Source organism: Ranitomeya imitator, chromosome 5 (genome assembly GCF_032444005.1).
Source record: "Ranitomeya imitator isolate aRanImi1 chromosome 5, aRanImi1.pri, whole genome shotgun sequence".
NCBI lineage: Eukaryota > Metazoa > Chordata > Amphibia > Anura > Dendrobatidae > Ranitomeya > Ranitomeya imitator.
This window is the reverse complement of record NC_091286.1, coordinates 403998286-404019109: the sequence shown is the minus strand read 5'-3', so window position 1 is coordinate 404019109 and position 20824 is coordinate 403998286. Positions and strand designations below refer to the sequence as shown.

The window sequence follows — 20824 nt, the reverse complement described above, 5'->3', positions numbered from 1 at the left end:
ATGACTACAATCAACATTGCCAAGACACTTCATCGTGATCATCGCACAATCAAGAAGTATGTAGCTGATTCCCAGCACACACGTGTGTGTGCTGATAAGGAAAAATTGAGGACTCTTTCCAACAGGCAATTGCCTAAGGTTAAAAGATCAGCTGCAAAAATGCCTTGTCATAGCAGCAGACAAGTTTTTGAAGCTGCTGGTGCTTTCAACATCCCCCAGAACAACAAGATGCAGGGTCCTTCAGAGGTTTGCAGCTGTGCGTAAGCCATCCTGTCGACCACCTCTATCCACTGCACAAAAGTAGAAACGGCTCCAGTGGGCCAAACGATACATGAAGACTGACTTCCAAACTGTTTTGTTCACCGATGAGTGCCGTGCAACGCTCGATGGTCCAGATGGATGGAGAGGAGGATGGCTGGTTGATGGACACCCCATGAAAACACGGCTAAGGCGCCAACAAGGAGGAGGTGGAGTAATGTTTTGGGCTGGAATCATGGGGAGAGAGATTGTCGGCCCCTTTATGATCCCTGAAGGGGTAAAGATGAACTCCATAATCTATATGGAGTTTCTAAAACAACACTTCCTGCCATGGTTCAAGAGGAAGAACTGTGCTTTAATATATAATAATAATAATTTTTATTTATATAGCGCCAACATATTCCGCAGCGCTTTACAAATTATAGAGGGGACTTGTACAGACAATAGACATTACAGCATAACTGAAATACAGTTCAAAACAGATACCAGGAGGAATGAGGGCCCTGCTCGCAAGCTTACAAACTATGAGGAAAAGGGGAGACACGAGAGGTGGATGGTAACAATTGCTTTAGTTATTCGGACCGGCCATAGTGTAAGGCTCGGGTGTTCATGTAAAGCTGCATGAACCAGTTAACTACCTAAGTATGTAGCAGTACAGACACAGAGGGCTATTAACTGCATAAAGTGAATGAGAACATGATGCGAGGAACCTGATTGTTTTTTTTTTTTTTATAAATAGGCCACACAGGGATCGTTAGGTTAATGCATTGAGGCGGTAGGCCAGTCTGAACAAATGAGTTTTTAGGGTACGCTTAAAACTGTGGGGATTGGGGATTAATCGTATTAACCTAGGTAGTGCATTCCAAAGAATCGGCGCAGCACGTGTAAAGTCTTGGAGACGGGAGTGGGAGGTTCTGATTATTGAGGATGCTAACCTGAGGTCATTAGCGGAGCGGAGGGCACGGGAAGGGTGGTAGACTGATACCAGGGAGGAGATGCAGGGTGGTGCTGAGCCATGGAGTGCTTTGTGGATGAGGGTAGTAGTTTTGTACTGGATTCTGGAGTGGATGGGTAGCCAGTGTAATGACTGGCACAAGGTAGAGGCATCGGTGTAACGGTTGGTGAGGAATATGATCCTGGCAGCAGCATTCAGGACAGATTGGAGCGGGGAAAGTTTGGTAAGAGGGAGGCCGATTAGTAGAGAGTTACAATAGTCCAGACGAGAATGAATAAGTGAAACAGTAAGAGTTTTGCAGAGTCGAAAGTAAGAAAAGGGCGAATTTTAGAAATGTTTTTGAGATGCAGGTAAGAAGAGCGAGCCAGTGATCGGATGTGGGGGGTGAATGAAAGGTCAGAATCAAGGATGACCCCAAGGCAGCGGGCATGTTGCTTTGGAGTAATGGTGGAACCGCACACGGAGATGGCAATGTCAGGCAAAGGTAGGTTAGTAGAGGGAGAGAACACGAGGAGTTCAGCTTTCCGCAGCAAGATCATTTTCATGCATGATAATGCACCGTCTCATGCTGCAAAAAACACATCTGCATCTCTGGCTGCTATGGCATAAAAGAGGACAAACTTATGGTGTGGCCACCATCTTCCCCTGACCTCGACCCCATTGAGAACCTCTGGAGCATCATCAAAAGGAGTGTCTATGATGGCAGGAGGCAGTTCACATCTAAGCAACAGCTGTGGGAGGGTATTCTGTCCACATGCAAAACAATTGAAGCAGAAACCATCCAAGAACTGACAAATTCAATGGACGAGAGAGTTCAGAAGCTGCTTTCAAACAAGGGGTCCTCTGTGCAAATGTAACATCACCTAGAATAAAGTTTTCACTTGAAAACTGTTTGATTTCATTTTGTAATAAGCTGATAATGCTTATAACTTCACAATTGACCATTTTTTTGTTCAAAATTAAATTAAAAAGGTTGAAAACTCTGCTGTGCATAATAATTTGGAACATGCATTTTGAGTGTTTATTTTTTTTTTTTTTTAAAGATACTGTTTTCATAGGCAGTTTGTTCCAAAACATTGCAATTTATACTAGAATAGTAGATGACTGGAAAATAACAATGACTGCAATTCAGATAGGTAATTTAGAGAAAATCTGAGGAAATATTATTTGCATAATAATTTGGAACACAGTGTAGAGGGCAGATCTTAACTAAACTACACCTGTTTGTGTTAGGTTGAACAATAAGAAATGTTCACTCCAGTTGCCTACTCCTGGCCTAATGGATATTGATCAGGTGTACACTAGAGAAATAACATCAGACAACACAGTCAGATGTAAACTCTCCTTGATCAATCTATGGCTCAGCTCCAAGGGCCTTTATTTAATCAGAACACAGGTTTATATAACCCCTGTAAGGGGGGCTCGGTTAGCTCTGAGATGGGAGTGATCGTATGTATTCCATTGGTTAGTGGGTTGGGCAATGAGCAAGTCCGTGGGCGGATCCACTGATCTGAGAAAGCTTAAGTAAAGGTACCGTCACACTAGACGATATCGCTAGCGATCCGTGACGTTGCAGCGTCCTCGCTAGCGATATCGTCCAGTGTGACAGGCAGCAGCGATCAGGCCCCTGCTGTGCTGTCGCTGGTCGGGGAAGAAAGTCCAGAACTTTATTTCGTCGCTGGACTCTCCGCAGACATCGCTGAATCTGTGTGTGTGACACCGATTCAGCGATGTCTTCACTGGTAACCAGGGTAAACATCGGGTAACTAAGCGCAGGGCCGCGCTTAGTAACCCGATGTTTACCCTGGTTACCATCGTAAAAAAATAAACAGTACATACTTACATTCAGCTGTCTGTCCCTTGCCGTCTATTTCCTGCACTGACTGCTGGCCGCAAAGTGAAAGTGAAAGCACAGCACAGCGGTGAGTCACACAGCGGTGACTCACCGCTGTGGCTGTGCTCTGCTTTCACTTTGCGGCCAGCAGTCAGTGCAGCAAACAGACGGCAAGGGACAGACAGCTGAATGTAAGTATGTACTGTTTGTTTTTTTACGATGGTAACCAGGGTAAACATCGGGTTACTAAGCGCGGCCCTGCGCTTAGTTACCCGATGTTTACCCTGGTTACCGGGGACCTCGGGATCGTTGGTCGCTGGAGAGCGGTCTGTGTGACAGCTCTCCAGCGACCAAACAGCGACGCTGCAGCGATCCGGATCGTTGTCGGTATCGCTGCAGCGTCGCTAAGTGTGACGGTACCTTTAGGTTAAACAATACATGTTATGGGTTGCTTCTCTCAATCTCTAATGTCTTGAGGTTAATTAAGTATCTGATCTTATGGCTCTCCTCAACATTTGCACATTTGGTAACTTTTCTAAAATATACAGAGTATGCCATATGCCTCAATATGTAAATTGCCTCTTCAGAGAGGACGAGGATTAGAACTTTACTTCCACCTATTGGAAGTAGCAATCCTTAAAAGTCAATATGGACCCATTAACGAGCCATGACTTAGGATAAAAGCCAAACCAGAATCTCAATTTGCAGACCGTGTTTTGTGGTTGCCCCTCATCAGTGCAAAGTATGAGCTCTGATTTGGCTAAGTGAAAGGCTTAAGACTGGGATCTAAGGGGTAATGTTTATTCTTTTGAAGAGTAACAAGCCAAGCAATTTGCATATTTAATTTCCCAGAGGAGCATGCATGGTGTATAAGTCTCCTCATCCTGCTAGGCCTGGCTTGTCACTCTCCACAAGGAGAAACCTTGTTTTGTATGCCACTTTTCTTTTGCGAAAACTGTTAGGAAAAACTATAAACTACTAGCAATAGCAATTTTTCACAGTAGGGGAATAAAGTTATAAAACGATGTTCACATGGTGATGCATTGATAAAACTTTGCTATAGAATTGCCACAAACTCCTTTTAGGATATTTGGCATAATGGTGCTGACCATGCCCTCATTTGTTTTGCACGTCATTTATCCAATGTTCATTTATGTCCTCCTTAGATTAGCCTGCAGTCCCCCGAGGGATTTTTCAACTTAAACGGCTGCTTTTCCGGTGTTGTACAGATCTCACTTCAGCGTTTACTACGCACTTCCCCATTCACTTGTCATCACGGAAGCCTTAGTCCAGTGTCTGAGCCTTGTCCATTAGAACATGAGGACTTCATCAGAGGGGGAACACAAACTTACAAAGGAGGATCCCAGCCTCAGGTTCCAATGACAAACGATACCGCTTCACTGCCTGTCTATGCCACATCATGTCCCGAAGCTCTTTGCCATCAAGCAGACAGTGGGCGAGGATCGGAGACGGATCCATGTGACATTTCTCCATGTCCTTCAGAAAATGGCAATGAAGTAGACCCAGATCTTGAGGGATGTTCTTGGGCCACAGCGGTAGCGCTAGCATGGCTTGAGCATCGCTGTGCTGGCTTCTTCGTAGAATGGGAGTTACTAGCAGCAAAGGCAGAAGGTTGGTTACGGGCACAGACTCTTCCTGATGGTCTACAGTTGCTTGCTTTGAAAGGGGCTGCCCGACAGCTTTTCTTACTTCTCCGTCACTGGGATGAAAATCTCAACTTAAATATGTTGTGCTATAAGCCGGGTGATGTTTGACAATCATCTTGGCATTGTTAGACATAAAAGAAATCACCAAAGCAGTCTGCTGCCTTGCACTATAGACATGCAGACTTACAGGATGACTGATACTAGAATGCATTTACTGTTCTTTGTAGCAAGGCACTTTTGTGCTAATAATAAACCAGGTTTTTCACATTTATTACTTTAAAAAAATAGCATATAATGACAACATTTCTTTCCCCATTCAGTTTCAGGAAGACCCAGCATTCCTCAGCCACAGTGTTTTGTAACTCTCCAGCTAAGAGTACCAAGATTTGTCTCTTGTGCTGAGCATGAAGGAATTAGTCCTTCTTCTTAGGAGTCCGGGAGGGTGGTGCATAGTCTTTGGGAGACTTCTCATCTGGTGGCACACCAAACCATAGGTGAAGAAGAATGGCCACGTGACACAAATGGAGGGCACCTGAGCTCATGGCAGTAGAGGGGAACGTGTTCCATGACAGCTCAATAAGGCCTAAGATAAGTATCCTGGAGGGGGGAAAAAGGTAATTTAATAAGACACTAATGACCGGAAACAATAGACACCACTGATTTGTCTTCTAAACACATACCTGGCAAGTCCTGGCAAGACACTAGTATCGGTGCACCACAAAAGATATGGCAACGTGTGAAAGTACCATACATAGAACTGATAGTGTAGAGAGCGGCTGAATGTAACACCCAGGAAGTTACTAGAGAACAAGACAAAAATGATCTCTGATAGAGTCAAGGTTGGTATAGGTTTTAATTGACAATTTTATATTTGAAATGTTAATTGTTAATCTTCACTAAAATATTATTCTCCTTCAGCTTTGTTTCTACAAGTTAATGCAGATCTACTAAAGGAAAACTTGGCATTGTGATATAATTTTCAGATATTATAAATCAATATTCTAATGTTTCTGAGCTGATTCATATTATAATAAACTTATTATTAAACAAAATGCACAGATGTAGCTCGTAACTTATTCACCTACTGTAAAGATTCAGCTGTTTCTCAACACCCATAGAAGTGAATACAGAAAGTTAGGCTAGGTTCACATTGCGTTTTAATGTGAGCGCTAGCGGACAGCGTTGCACGGCGAAATTAACGCCGTGCAACATGTCCGTTAGCGCTCCCATTGCCCGCAAAGCGCATTGCTAGCGCGTGTCATTTTCGGCACGCGCTAGCGATGTGCCGTTCTTTTGTAGCGCGCCTCGGACGCTGCTTGCAGCGTCCGCGGCGCGCCCGAGGTCCGTTCCCCGCTCTCGCAGATCGGGGATCTGCGAGAGCGGGGACGTTTAACGCGACCCCGAAAAAGACATTGCGTTAGCGCAACCCGCTAGCGCTTAGCGCTAAACGGGTTGCACTAACGCAGTGTGACCCCAGCCTTACACATACACGGTGAAGTAGGGGAAACCCATTTTGGAGATAAATGTGGGTTTCATTTCTGTGATCTGCACCTTCAGTGGCTTGAAATATTATTCACCACCCCCTTGGCTTTTTACACATTTTGTTACATTACAATCTGTGTTTAAATATTCTTGTAATCCGATTTGTGCGTGATGCATCAGCACTAAATAGTCTAAGTTGGAGAAGTGAGAAAAATATAGGCATAAATTAAATTTATGGGATCAAATAAAAAAAATATGTTCATATGTATTTACCCCTTTTGCAATGAAGCCCTTAAAAGTTTTTGGTGCAAGTAATTACAGTACCTAATTAGTCACATGCTTAGATTGCACACAGGTGGACTTCCCGTCACTAAGTGTCCCATGATCTGTCAGTATACACACACCTTTTCTGAAAGGCCACAGAAGCTGTAACATCATTAAGCATGAGGCACTACTAACCAAACACCCTAAAAATCAAGGAAATCTCCAAACAAGTCAGGGACGAACTTGTTGAGAAGTACAAGTCAGGGTTGTGTTCTAGTAAAAAAAAAAATCTCTGATGATCCCCCGGAGAACCATCAAATCCATTACCATTAAATGGAAAGAACATGGTACCACAACAAACCTATCGAGGGTCGCCCAACAAAATTCTCAGCCCGGGCAAGGAGGTCATTAATTGAAGAGGCATCACAGAGACCAAAACGTAACACTGAAGGAGATGCAGAGTTCCCAAGCAGAGACTGGAGTATCTGTCTATATGACCACAATAAGCCATTCACTCCATAGAGGTGGGCATAGAAAAGACTTTACTTGTACACAAACTGTAAGGCTCGTTTTCGGTTTGCCAAAAAACATGTGGGTGACTTTTCAAATGTATGGAGAAAGTTGCTGTGGTCAGAAGAAACCACAATTGAACTTTTTGGCCACCAAGCTAAATGTTATGTCTAGTGCCAAACCAACACGGCTCATCACCCCAAGAACACCATCCCCACAGTGAAACCTGGTGGCAGCATCATGCTGTGGGTGTTTTTTGGGAGCAGGGAAGGGAAAGTGGATGGTGTAAAATACACGCATATTCTTGAGCAAAACCTGTTCCCCTTCAAACAAGACAATAACCCAAAGAGTGGTTAAGGGGAAACGTATAAATGTTTTGGAGTGGCCTAATCAAAGCCCAGACCTTAGTCCAATTGTGAATCTGTGGTCAGACTTGAAGATACGATTGCTTCCTCTAGTGAACAGCAAACTTGAAGGTGGTGGAGCAGATTTTCCTTGAGGAATGGGCAAATATCCCAGTGGCAGATGTGGAAAGCTCACAGAATTATCCAAAGCGACTTGCAGATGTAACTGCAGCAAAAGGAGGCTCCTGAAAGTACTGACTTTAGGGTAGTGAATATTTATGCACACTGACGTTTTCAGTTATTTTGTCCTATTTGTTGTTGTTTGCTTCACAATAAAAAGAAAACCAAATGTTCATAGTTAAAGGCATGTTCCTTTTTCATGAACTGATACAAACCCTCAAAAAAAAAGTGAAATTCCAGGATGTGAGGTAGCAAAACACAAAAAAATGCCAAGGGTGTGTGAATACTTTTGCAAGCCACTGTACATGTCTACGATAAGTATAACCCTTTATGTATTTAAAAATGACTGTCTTGTGCTATGGGGGAAACTATTAAATGGGGTAGCCAGGCAGTGTTTCCTTAGGTAAGAATGAGTATTATACTGTATAACTGCAAACAATGACTGCAATGATTGCAGCCCTATGCTGCAATAAAGCTACATGTGTATGATTCTTACAGGTCAGACCTGCTGTAGGCTAATCTAATTCTTTATTCTTACAATGTGTTATGTCCTGATCTTTTTCTTGTCTGTAATATGCAGTCAGATAAAGCACTTGCAGCTCTATTTAAAATAGAAATTTCAGACACATTACAGTCAAGGAATAATACAAAAAAAATAAAGAAAAGCGCCCAGTTCAGCTAGGTAGCCATAGGTCAGTTAGAGCTTATGTCATGTATGAAAGTGGAAAAAAAAAGTCGACATTAAATTACAATCATAAAATTCCTGTAAGCTACTGAAAAAATTGCCTTATTTTTAGTAAGGATACTATTTGCTGAAAGTCTGCGGGACTGGGGTTTCCTCTGCGCTGGATCCTTTAAGAGTGCAAGAAAGCTTTGCCTGGACCTGTATAAATAGAAAAAAAATATTGGATTCACTGGTCAGCCCTTGTTATATTACCAAGAACATATTCTATAGTACGTACCTGTGCCATCGGTAGAAACAAAAGAGCAGTAGTCCAGCGAGGTGAGCTGAAAGTAACGCCAAGTGGAAAGCCCGATGCTGAAACACATATTCTGGGAGGAAGCGCCAATTTACTGTCCACTGGAACAGAAACTGCCTACCAAAATCAAAGGATCGCAGGAGATATCCAGCTGGGTTTTCTAGTAAAAAGGGGAGGGCCAAGATAACCTGTGGTAGGTAGCACAGTGAATGGGAAAGCAATGAGGCACATGTACATTGGTGATGAAAGTGTAGCAGTTATATCACAACTGGACTTTTAGATTATATTTTTTCTACAACATTTAAACTAAGGCACCATGTGGATCCAGCGCAGGTGGCTGCAGAAGTGAAGTCTACGCTGTCTGGCTAGTGGCTAGAAGAGCTGCCGGCAATCATAGGCTTCAGTGGTCCTGGGCCAGCAGAGTAGCCGAAGCTGAATCCACGGGGTGATATAAGGCTATGTGCACACGTTGCGGATTTTTGCTGCGGGTCCACAGCAGTTTCCCATGTAAACCTATAGGAAACTGAAAATGCTGTGCACATGCTGCAGAAAAAAAAACGTGTGGAAATTCAGCGGTTTACATTCCGCAGCATGTCACTTCTTTGTGCGGATTCCGCAGAGGTTTTACACCTGCTCCATAATAGAAAACCGGAGGTGCAAAACTGCAGTGGAATCCACGATAAATCCGCAGGAAAAAGTGTTTTTGCCCTGCGGTTATACTCACCCCCCCCCCCCGACCTCCTCGGGGCTGCACGCGGCGGTCCGGTTCCAAAGATGCTATGCGAGAAGGACCTTCATGACGTCACGGTCATGTGACCGCGACATCATCACAGGCCCTGCTCGCATAGCAACCCTGCAACCGGACGGCCGCGTGCAGCACTGAGAGGTGAGTATATCATTATTATTTTAACACAAATATGGTTCCCAGGGCCTGGAGGAGAGTCTCCTCTCCTCCACCCCGGGTAGCAACCGCACATGATCCGCTTACTTCCCGCATGGTGGGCATAGCCCCATGCAGGAAGTAAGAGGATCAATGCATTCCTATATGTGCAGAATCGCCGTGATTCTGCACAAAGAAGTGACATGCTGCGGATTGTAAACCGCTGCGTTCCCACGCGTTTTTTTTTCCGCAGCATGTGCACAGCGTTTTCAGTTAAGCTTTTATATTTAAATTTTTTAAAACTTTTTTTTTTTTTTTTGCTTTTGTCATGCTTTAATAGTCTTTATGGGAGGCTAGAAGCTGCCATATATATCCCGATTGGCTCAGCTACATACAGGCGTTGATCAGATCGCCTGTATGTAACAGAATTGCTGACTTGCTATGAGCGCTGACCACCGGGTGGCGCTCATAGCAATCCGGCATTGACAACCATAGAGGTCTGCAGGAGACATCGGGTTGTCATGCCAACCCATCAGTGGCCTGCGATCACGACAGAGGTGATCGATTGGTGGATATCCGGCGCGATTGCCGGAAGCGCATGTTAAATGCCGCTGTCAGTTTGACAGCGGCATTTAACAGGTTAAATGGGTTCAAAACAGCTGACGTGCCGGAAAAGAAGTGGCTCACCACCTGACCTCAAAAGGAGAGATGTCGCTAAGGGGTTAAAATAATAATAATAATAAAAGCCAAAACCAGAGATGGATCCAGGATAGAGGACTGTAATGTCAGAATTAGTGTTGAGCATTCCGATACCGCAAGTATCGGGTATCGGCCGATATTTGCGGTATCGGAATTCCGATACTGAATTCCGATACTTCCCGCGTATCGGATACCGGAATCGGAAGTTCCCAGAATTCAAATTGAACGCAGCAGCCAATGAGGAATGAATGAAAGTGTGGGCACATCCTGTTTAGCATGGTGGGCATGTAAGTACTGGCAAGGCTTGGATTGGCTGCTGAAATGATGTCACTCTGCACTATAAAAAAGCGCTGCCGCCATTTTGCGCTCACTCTGCTGTGATTTCAGTTAGGGACAGGACGCTGTGTTCTAACTGAGGGCCAGTTGAGCTAGCTAATTGCTTTATTTTCCTTTCCAAAGGCTAATTTAGCAAAACGCTGTGTGTTCTTCACTGTTCACCTTGCTCTTGCCTTGCAGCGCTGTTTTAACAGCGTTCTGCAAGGTCTCTGTGTGTGTGTGTGTGCAGCTCACTCTGTAGTCTGTGTGCAGCCATATACCCGGTTGTATTCAGCTCAGGGGGGGTTCACACTGCCTCACACAGTTGTTCTTTTTTGCTCTTAGTGCAGCCTGCTGCACATTTTTTCTCAAATTTCCTATTAGTGTTTTTCCACCAGTCTCCAGCTCTATTGTGGAAAAACACTACATAGGATAACCTAGAGGGGGGTTTTTGGGCCTTGCAGCGCCGTTTACGGCTGTCTGCACGGTCTCCGTGTGAGCCCAGCTCGCCCTGTAGTCTGTGTGCAGCCATAGCCGGTTGGATTCAGCTCAGGGTTCGTTACTGGCTCATACCTTGAGAAAAATTTTCCTTTTTTTCAAATAGTGCAGCCTGTTTAAAATTTGAAAAAAAAAATTCCTATTAGTGTCTTTCCACTCGTATCCAGCTAAATAGTGGAAAAACACTATATAGGATAACCTAGAGGAGGGTTTTTTGGCCTTGCAGCGCCGTTTACGGCTGTCTGCACGGTCTCCGTGTGAGCCCAGCTCGCCCTGTAGTCTGTGTGCAGCCATAGCCGGTTGGATTCAGCTCAGGGTTCGTTACTGGCTCATACCTTGAGAAAAATTTTCCTTTTTTTCAAATAGTGCAGCCTGTTTAAAATTTGAAAAAAAAAATTCCTATTAGTGTCTTTCCACTCGTATCCAGCTAAATAGTGGAAAAACACTATATAGGATAACCTAGAGGAGGGTTTTTTGGCCTTGCAGCGCCGTTTACGGCTGTCTGCACGGTCTCCGTGTGAGCCCAGCTCGCCCTGTAGTCTGTGTGCAGCCATAGCCGGTTGGATTCAGCTCAGGGTTCGTTACTGGCTCATACCTTGAGAAAAATTTTCCTTTTTTTCAAATAGTGCAGCCTGTTTAAAATTTGAAAAAAAAAATTCCTATTAGTGTCTTTCCACTCGTATCCAGCTAAATAGTGGAAAAACACTATATAGGATAACCTAGAGGAGGGTTTTTTGGCCTTGCAGCGCCGTTTACGGCTGTCTGCACGGTCTCCGTGTGAGCCCAGCTCGCCCTGTAGTCTGTGTGCAGCCATAGCCGGTTGGATTCAGCTCAGGGTGCGTTACTGCCTCATACCTTGAAAAACAATTTCCTTTTTTTCAAATAGTGCAGCCAGTTTAAAATTTGAAAAAAAAAATTCCTATTAGTGTCTTTCCACTTGTATCCAGCTAAATAGTGGAAAAACACTATATAGGATAACCTAGAGGAGGGTTTCTTGGCCTTGCAGCGCCGTTTACGGCTGTCTGCACGGTCTCCGTGTGATTTAAACTAGCTCTGTAGCCCGATCTGCACCAAAAAAAAGGTTAAGTTCACCAAACACAACTTACACTTGTGTAGGCCACATTTGAAAAATAATAAAGTTTAGTCCACAATTTACAACATTAGTGTTTCTTACACCTGTTAGGAGGAGCATTACAGGAATAAGCACACTAAGGCCTTAGTACTTTTCTGCTTATCTTTATCTGTCAACCAAGATGAAGAGGGCAGGGAGTAAGGCACGTGGGCGTGGGCGCGGAGCAGGGAGAGGAGCAGGGAGAGGACGTGGTGATTCTGTGCCTGCTGCGGGCGCCGGTGACTCGTCGTCACTCAGTTTCAGCAGGGAACAGTCCTTCATGCGCAGCTTTGTCGGAGAGCGCCGTGCACCGCTGCTGCGTGAAGACCAAATTGAAGCCGTTGTCGGGTGGATGGCAGCTAACGCCTCGGCATCGACTTCAGTTAGTGCCACATCCTCTCAGGCACAGAGCACTGGAGAGCAGCCATCTGTCTCTTCACCACCTGCCAAATTGGCCAGGCAGTCAGAGAGCCCAGGACAGGAGCCGTCTCTACTTCTGTTCTCTGAATCTCTTGGCTTGGAAACAGGGGGCCAGCCAAGCAGCATTGGAGAAATGGAAGAAGAGGCAGTGTGCAGTGATGCCCAACACCTTTTTCTCTCTGACTCTGAAGAGGCAGGTGGGCCAGTGCCTCCGGTGACCACAGCGCAGTACGCATCTGATGATGAAACTCAGGTGCCGCTTTCTCGTGCGTACTGTGCTGCTGAGACTACCCAGGAGGAGCAGTTGGTGGCAGAGGGTAGTGGAGATGATGAGGTCCTTGACCCATCGTGGCGTGAGGAACAGGAAGGTGGTGGGAGCAGCTCAGAGGAAGAGCTTCCTCTTACGGGCCAAAGAGGGAGAGGGAGGGGGAAGACTGCGGAGCCTGTAGCCTCCACTTTGGCACCCGTTAGGAGCCTGTCTCTTTCCAAAGCCAAAAAGGGCGCTCCCAAGACTTGCAGTGCCTGGTCCTTTTTTGACACAGTTGCAGATGACATTTGTTTTGTCAAATGCAAGCTGTGTCATCATAAAGTAAAAAGAGGGAAAAATGTCAGCAACCTCAATACCACAAATATGTGGAAACATGTGCGGACCAGGCACGCGGTGGAGTTACAGAAACACACTGAAGATGTAGGCCAACCAACAGCGGCAGCTACCACCTCTTCAGCTCGTGTTGCCTCTTCCTCCAGCTCACGCACAGCTGGTTTGGCTTCCTCCCAGAGACCTTGTGTAATTCCACCCACAGCACCACCTTCCCAGTCATCCTCACACTCCCAGTCTACTCTACAGCCATCGGTAGTACAGGCATGGGAGAAAAGGCGGGCATTCTCGGCCAACCACCCCCGAGCACAGGCTCTGAATGCAGGCATTGCCAAACTGTTGTCCCTGGAAATGCTCTCGTTCAGGCTGGTGGAGACTGACAGCTTCCGTGACTTGATGGCATTGGCAGTCCCACAGTACAAGGTGCCCAGCCGCTTTTACTTCAGCAGGCAGGCTGTCCCTGCCCTGCACAGGCATGTTGAGGCAAACATAAAACATGCGCTACTGAACGCCGTCAGTAGCAAGGTCCACCTCACCACCGATGCGTGGACCAGTCAGCATGGACAGGGGCGATATGTTTCCCTCACTGCCCATTGGGTTAATGTTGTTGAGCCAGGTACAGATCGTGCGAGTGGCGCAGGACGTGTCCTGCCCACTCCAAGGATTGCAGGAATCCAGTCTGTACGCATCGACTCCTCCTCTTACACCAGTTCCTCTGATTCCTCTCTGCAGGATCCGTCACAGTCCACCCCCACATGGACCCGTGAACGTTTACCTATGACCGACATGAGCACAGCCGTGGCCAAACGTCAGCAGGCCGTCTTGAAACTAGTTTCATTGGGGCATCGAAGCCACACAGCGCAGGAGCTCTGGAATGCCATAAAGCAGGAGAGCGATGTGTGGTTACTGCCAGCGAATCTCCAGCCAGGCATGGTAGTGTGTGACAATGGCCGAAATCTGGTGGCAGCTTTGGCCCTTGGCAACCTCACTCACATCCCATGTCTGGCACATGTGCTCAATTTGGTTGTGCAGAGTTTTCTGAGGGACTATCCGGATCTTGATGCCCTGCTGCACAAGGTCCGCCTAGAGTGTGCTCACTTGCGGCGTTCCAGCTTGGCCAGATCCCGCATTGCTGCTCTGCAGCGCCGATTCCGCCTTCCGGAACACCGCATCATATGTGACCTACCTACCCGGTGGAATTCCACGTTACATATGTTGGAGCGGTTGTGTGAGCAGCAGCAAGCAGTTATGGAGTACCAGCTGCATCAGGCGCAAAGAAGTCGCAGTCAGCGCCGATCAGACTTCACAACCACAGAGTGGGCCACTATGAAGGACGTCTGCCAGGTTTTGCGTCCTTTTGATTATTCCACGCGGATGGCAAGTGCAGATGATGCACTAGTCAGCATGACTGTCCCCCTTATCTGCCTGCTTCAGCAAACTTTGCAAGGGTTAAGGGATGATGTGGTGGAAGAGGTGGAGGATGAGGAGTCACCTTTTCCATCAGCTTCTGGAGAGTCAGTGCCACGTGGTTCCTCACAAAGGGGTACGCAGGGGCCAATTTGTGAGGAGGATGAGGAGGAGTCAATGGAGGAGGAAGAGCTCCGTCCAGAGGAGGGAGCGACACAATTGTCCAGTGGTCAGTGTGTACAGCGAGGGTGGGGTGATGACGAGCGGGCAGAGATCATGTCTCAAGCAGGGGACAGCGTTTCTGGGCCGGTTGGCACTCTGCAGCACATGGTGGATTTCATGCTGCAGTGCCTGAGAAACGACCGCCGCATCGACCACATTCTCAACATGCCTGATTATTGGGTGTTCACCCTCCTCGATCCTCGCTACCGGGACAACGTCCAAAACCTCATCCCTGCGTTGACCCGGGAGCGTAAATTGCGGGAGTACCACGACACACTGGTGAATTCCATCATCTTCTCCTGTCCAACTGAGAGGAGTGCTGCTAGTGCTTTACAAAGCAGCTCAGTGCGTCGAGGCAGTGGGGGAGGCTCTGCCCAAAGAGGGAGCAGAAGCAGTGCCTCTGCCCAAGGCAAGCCCAGTATGGCACAACTCTGGCACACTTTTGTGTGCCCGCCCCAAATGTCTACACCATCACCGGCGGCTCCAGTCAGCAGGAGGCAACGGTTCCGTCAGATGGTGACAGACTACATGGCTTGCCCTCTTACTGTACTCCCAGACGGCTCTTCCCCGTTCAAGTTTTGGGTCTCTAAGCTGGATACATGGCCAGAGCTAAGCCAGTATGCATTGGAGGTGCTGGCTTGCCCTGCGGCTAGTGTCTTATCGGAACGTGTCTTTAGTGCCGCAGGTGGTGTACTAACAGACCGTCGCATGCGACTATCCTCCGATAACGTTGACCGGCTTACTTTCCTGAAAATGAACCAGGCCTGGATCTCGCAGGAATTTGCCACTCCTCTGCCTGATTAAGTAATTGGGTGTCATCCAGGTCTCCTGCTGTGTTCATCTTTCTACCACCTGAACTGCTATTCCTGGGCTCCAACACCGCCAGTTGCGGCTCAGAAGTGCAGGCTGCACAGTAAAAACATACGACCCAGTGTTATTGGGTTTCAGTAACGTCAGCTGATCCCCAGCTGTGTAGCCGGCAATGTGTCCTGCGACCGCCACGCTGGCACAACAACCTAAATGTAAGGGAACCTGTCCCCCCCCCCCCCCCCCGTCGTTTGTTACTGAAAGAGCCATCTTGTGCAGCAGTAATGCTGCACAAGGAAAAGGTAGCTCTTTTTTTTTAGCTCTTTGCACACGCAGAACTTAACACTTATAAAATGTGTTCACTGATACCGTTATACCGTCCCGGAGCTGGGACTTTCCTTCGTAATGTGACGCAGCACAGCCGTCATTCCTACCCCCTTGGTGCCATGCGCTGCCTCCTCAGCGTTGTTTTAAGCTGTCACGGAGCCTGCGCTGTTCTGTTATCCCTTGGGCATGCCCTATTTGCGCTGCCTGTCTTCTGACATAATTTGGTGTCAGGCTGGCTGCGCCTGTGCGGCCGCGGTGCCCGAGATCCCGCCTCGCAGTGTCTTCTGATTGAGTCACACTGCGGGCCTGGGATCCATGGGCATGCGCAGTGCATATCTTCCCCTCGGGCTCTCGCTCATTTCCCTCCGCCTTCTTTAGACTGTGCGCCGTCAGCTGATCCCTAGCATGCCACGGCCGTGACACCGCACAGTCTGAAGAAGAGGGAAGGAGGGGAGTGAGAGTCGAGGTTATGCACTGTGCATGCCCATGGTTCCAAGGCCCGCAGTGGGATTACGTTAGATGAGACTGCGAGGTGGGATCTGGAGCAGCGTGGACGCACAGGCACTGACAGCCTGACACCAAATTATGTCAGAAGACAGGCAGCGCTAATTGGGCATGGCCAAGGGCTAACAGAACAGCGCAGGCTCCGTGGCAGCTTAAAACAACGCTGAGGAGGCAGCGCACGGCATCAAGGGGATAGGAATGACAGCTGTGCTGTGTCCCATTACGAAGGAAATTCGCACCTCCGGAACGGTTTAACGGTATAAAGGGACACATTTTTAGTGTTTACTTCGGTGTTTGCAAGGAGCATAATTAAAAGAGCAACCTTTTCCTTTTGCATCCTTAGTGCTGCACAACATGGCTCTTTCAGCTACAAACGTCTTGGGGGGGGGGGGGTTAAAGGTTTCCTTTCAACTTGCTCCAATCAGGCTTCGGCCTACACTCTGTTCCTCTGCTCCTCCTGCTGTCCCTGGGCTCTAACACCGCCAGTTGGTGCCTGGAAGTGCTGTGTGCACAGTCAACAGTCGCTCCTCTGTTATTGGGGTTCAGTAACGTCAGCTGATCCCCAGCTGTGTGTGCGGCAATACCTCCAATCTGCTCCTCCTGCTGTCCCTGGGCTCTAACACCGCCAGTTGGTGCCTGGAAGTGCTGTGTGCACAGTCAACAGTCGCTCCTCTGTTATTGGGGTTCAGTAACGTCAGCTGATCCCCAGCTGTGTATCCGGCAACGTGTCATGCGACCGCCACGCTGGCACAACTAAAATGTAAGGGGACCTGTCCCCCCCCCCCCCCCTAGGCGTTTGTTACTGAAAGAGCCACCATGTGCAGCACTAATACTGCACAAGGGAAAGGTCGCTCTTGAAATTATGCTCCTTGCAAACGCTGAACTACACACTCATGTAATGTGTCCCCTCACACCGTCCAACCGTCCCGGAGGTGGGACTTTCCTTTGTAATGTGACACAGCACAGCCGTCATTGCTACCCCCTTGGCACCGTGCGCTGCCTCCTTAGCGTTGTTTGATTCCGTCATGGACCCTGCGCTGTTATGTTATCCCTTGGCCATGCACAGTTTGCGCTGCCCGTCCTCTGACATCATTTGTTGTCGTCCTGGCTGCGCCTGTGCGTCCACGCTGCCCGAAATCACACCTCGCAGTGTCGTCTAATGTGATCCCACAGTGGGCCTGGTATCCATGGCCATGCGCAGTGCATATACTAGCCTCTCACTCCCCTTCTTCACGCTTCTTCAGACTAGGCGGCGTCAGCTGATCCCTAATAGCATGCCACGGCCGTGACGCCGCACAGTCTGAAGAAGCAGGAAGGAGGTGAGTGAGAGGCGATGATATGCACTGCGCATGCCCATGGATCCCTGGCCCGCAGTGGGACTACATTAGATGACACTGCAAGGTTGGATCTCGGGCAGCTTGGACGCACAGGCACTGCCAGCCTGACACCTACATGATGTCAGAAGACGGGCACCGCTAACTGTGCATGGCCAAGGGATAACATTACAGTGCGGGCTCCGTGACAGAACCAAACAACGTTGAGGAGGTGGTGCCCGGCACCAAGGGGGTTGGAATGACGGCTGTGCTGTGTCACATTACAAAGGAAAGTCCCACTTCCGGGATGGTTTGACGGTGTGAGGGGACACATTATATGAGTGTGTACTTCAGCGTTTGCAAGGAGCATAATTTTCGGAGCCACCATTTTCCATGTGCAGTATTACTGCTGTACAAGATGGCTCTTTCAGCAACAAATGCCTGGGGGGGGGGGTTAAAGGTTCCCTTTCAACTTGCTCCACTGCAGGCTTCGGCCTACACTCTGCTCCTCTTTGATTCCCTGGGTTTCAACACTGTCAGTTGCCACCTGGAAGTGTTGTCTACACAGAAAAAAACACTAGGTGATGTGTCAGTGGGGTTCAGCACCGCCAGCTGTTCCCCTGCTGTGTAGTCGGCAACGTGTCCAGCACAAGCCACGCTGGCACAACAGAACAAAAGCTGCCACCAGTGCAGGCTTCGGCCTACACTCTGCTCCTCTCCTCCTCCTGCTGACCCTGGGCTCAAACACCGCTAGTTTTTGCCCGGAAGTGCTAGCTGCACAGAGAAAAACACCAGCCAATGTGTTAGTGGGGTTCAGCAACGCCAGCTGTTCCCCTGCTGTGTAGCCGGCAACGTGACCTGCAAACGCCATGCAGGCACAGGAACTGAAATTAAAAGGGAACCTGGCCCCACCCCCCCAGGTGTTTCTATGTATAACAGCCACCTAGTACAGCAGTACTGCTGCATTTGTACAAGGTGGCTGACTTTTTCTCCTTGCCCACGTGGAACTCAACACGTACAAAATGTGTCTCATTGAGACCATTCCACTGTCCCTGAGGTGTGACTTTCCTTTGTAATGATACGCAGCACCCCCCTTGGTAGCGTTTCCCGTCTTTTGTCATCATGGTTAGCTGGCTGCGCCTGTGCATCCGCCCTGCTAGAAACAACGCCCCTCGTTGTCATATTTATTTTGTCAGCGAGGGTGTGGTTTATGGGCACGAGCAGTGCATATGTTCGCCTGTCTTAACTCATCTCCTTCCGCCTTCTTCAGACTGTGCGGCCTCCTGGCCGTGGTAGGCGATAAGGGATCAGCTGAGGCCGCCCAGTCTGGAGCCGGTGTAAGGACATGTGTAAGCGGCAAACCTATTTACTGCACAAGGCCACGAATCCCAGCCACGTAGTGTGATTGTTTGAAAACACACTGTGGGTCTGGGATTCATGTCCATCGCTAACCGCAACGGCCGACATGAAATGAGGTCAGAAGACAGGAAGCGCTCACAGCGCATGGCCAAGGGATCACAATAGCGCAGACTCCTGTACAGCAAATAACAACGCTCAGGAATCTGCGCCCAGTACCTAGGTGCAAATTTTGACACCTGTGCTGCGTCTCGTTAAAAAGACAAGTCACGCCTCCACAACTGTTTGACAGTATAATGGGCTAAATAGTGTACGTGTTTTAGTCAGCGTGTGCAAGGAGCAAAACAAATAGAGCAACCTTTTACTTGTGCAGCATTAATGCTGCACAAGGTGTGGCTCTTGTACCTTGCAACACCTGAGGGGGGGGTTAAAGGTAACCTTTGAAATTGGTTCAACTAGGCTTCGGCCTACACTCTGCTCCTCTACTCCTCCTGCTGACCCTGGGCTCAAACAACGCCAGTTTCTGCCCGGACATGCTAGCTGCACAGAGAAAAACACCAGCCAATGTGTTAGTGGGGTTCAGCACCGCCTGCTGTTCCCCCGCTGTGTAGCCGGCATCGTGTCCAGCACAAGCCACGCTGGCACAACCGACCAAAAGCTGCCACCAGTGCAGGCTTCGGCCTACACTTTGCTCCTCTCCTCCTCCTCCTGCTGACCCTGGGCTCTAACACCGCTAGTTTTTGCCCGGACATGCAATCTGCACAGAGAAAAACACCAGTCAATGTGTCAGTGGGGTTCAGCAACGCCAGCTGTTCCCCTGCTGTGTAGCTTGCAACGTGACCTGCAAACGCCACGCAGGCACATGAACTGAAATTGAAGGGAGCCTGCCCCCCACCCACAGGTGTTTCTATGTATATCAGCCACCTTGTACAGCAGTACTGCTGCATTTGTACGAGGTGGCTGACTTTTTCTCCTTGCCCACGTGGAACTCAACACGTACAAAATGTGTCTCATTAGAGACCATTACAATGTCCCTGAGGTGTGACTTTCCTTTGTAATGACACGCAGCACCACCCTTGTTAGCGCTGCCCGTCTTTTGACATCATTGGTTAGCTGGCTGCGCCTGTGCATCTCCCCTGCTCGAAACAACGGCCCTCGGTGTCTTATTTTTTTGGACAGCGAGGGTGTGATTGATGGGCATGTGCAGTGCATATGTTTGCCTGTGTTCACTCATCTCCTTCCGCCTTCTTCAGACTGGGTGTCCTCATGGCCGCGGCAGGCGATAAGGGATCAGATGAGGCCGCCCAGTCTGAAGCAGGTGTAAGGACATGTGTGAGCGGCAAACATATTTAGTGCACCAGGGCACGAATCCCAGCACCGCAGTGTGATTTTTTAAAAACACACTGTGGGTCTGGGATTCATGTCCATCGCTAACCGCAACGGCCGACATGAAATGAGGTCAGAAGACAGGAAGCGCTCACAGCGCATGGCCAAGGGATCACAATAGCGCAGACTCCTGTACAGCAAATAACAACGCTCAGGAATCTGCGCCCAGTACCTAGGTGCAAATTTTGACACCTGTGCTGCGTCTCGTTAAAAAGACAAGTCACGCCTCCACAACTGTTTGACAGTATAATGGGCTAAATAGTGTACGTGTTTTAGTCAGCGTGTGCAAGGAGCAAAACAAATAGAGCAACCTTTTACTTGTGCAGCATTAATGCTGCACAAGGTGTGGCTCTTGTACCTTGCAACACCTGAGGGGGGGGTTAAAGGTAACCTTTGAAATTGGTTCAACTAGGCTTCGGCCTACACTCTGCTCCTCTACTCCTCCTGCTGACCCTGGGCTCAAACACCGCTAGTTTTTGCCCGGAAATGCTAGCTGCACAGAGAAAA

The 20824-nt window shown here is 48.3% G+C and overlaps 2 protein-coding genes across 4 annotated transcripts in view; one reads left to right on the top strand and one right to left on the bottom strand.

The window, feature by feature from the left end:
• Positions 1-4825, top strand: part of VWA5B2 (von Willebrand factor A domain containing 5B2) — a 92361-nt gene extending 87536 nt beyond the window's left edge. For both annotated transcript variants that reach the window (XM_069726959.1, XM_069726958.1), the window contains exon 22: positions 4214-4825. In XM_069726959.1, coding sequence (XP_069583060.1) covers positions 4214-4822 — 609 coding nt within the window. In that variant the 3' untranslated portion in view covers positions 4823-4825. The remainder of the gene's footprint in view (positions 1-4213) is intronic.
• ALG3 (ALG3 alpha-1,3- mannosyltransferase) overlaps positions 593-20824 on the bottom strand; it is a 96123-nt gene continuing 75891 nt past the window's right edge. The window contains exons 6-9 of one of the 2 annotated variants that reach the window (XM_069726960.1): positions 8457-8662; positions 8301-8377; positions 5395-5539; positions 4969-5311 (exon numbers count right to left, since the gene is read on the bottom strand). In XM_069726960.1, coding sequence (XP_069583061.1) covers positions 5128-5311; positions 5395-5539; positions 8301-8377; positions 8457-8662 — 612 coding nt within the window. In that variant the 3' untranslated portion in view covers positions 4969-5127. Of the gene's footprint in view, positions 2724-4968; positions 5312-5394; positions 5540-8300; positions 8378-8456; positions 8663-20824 lie in introns of those variants that run through there. The other variant, XM_069726961.1, reaches the window with a different exon arrangement.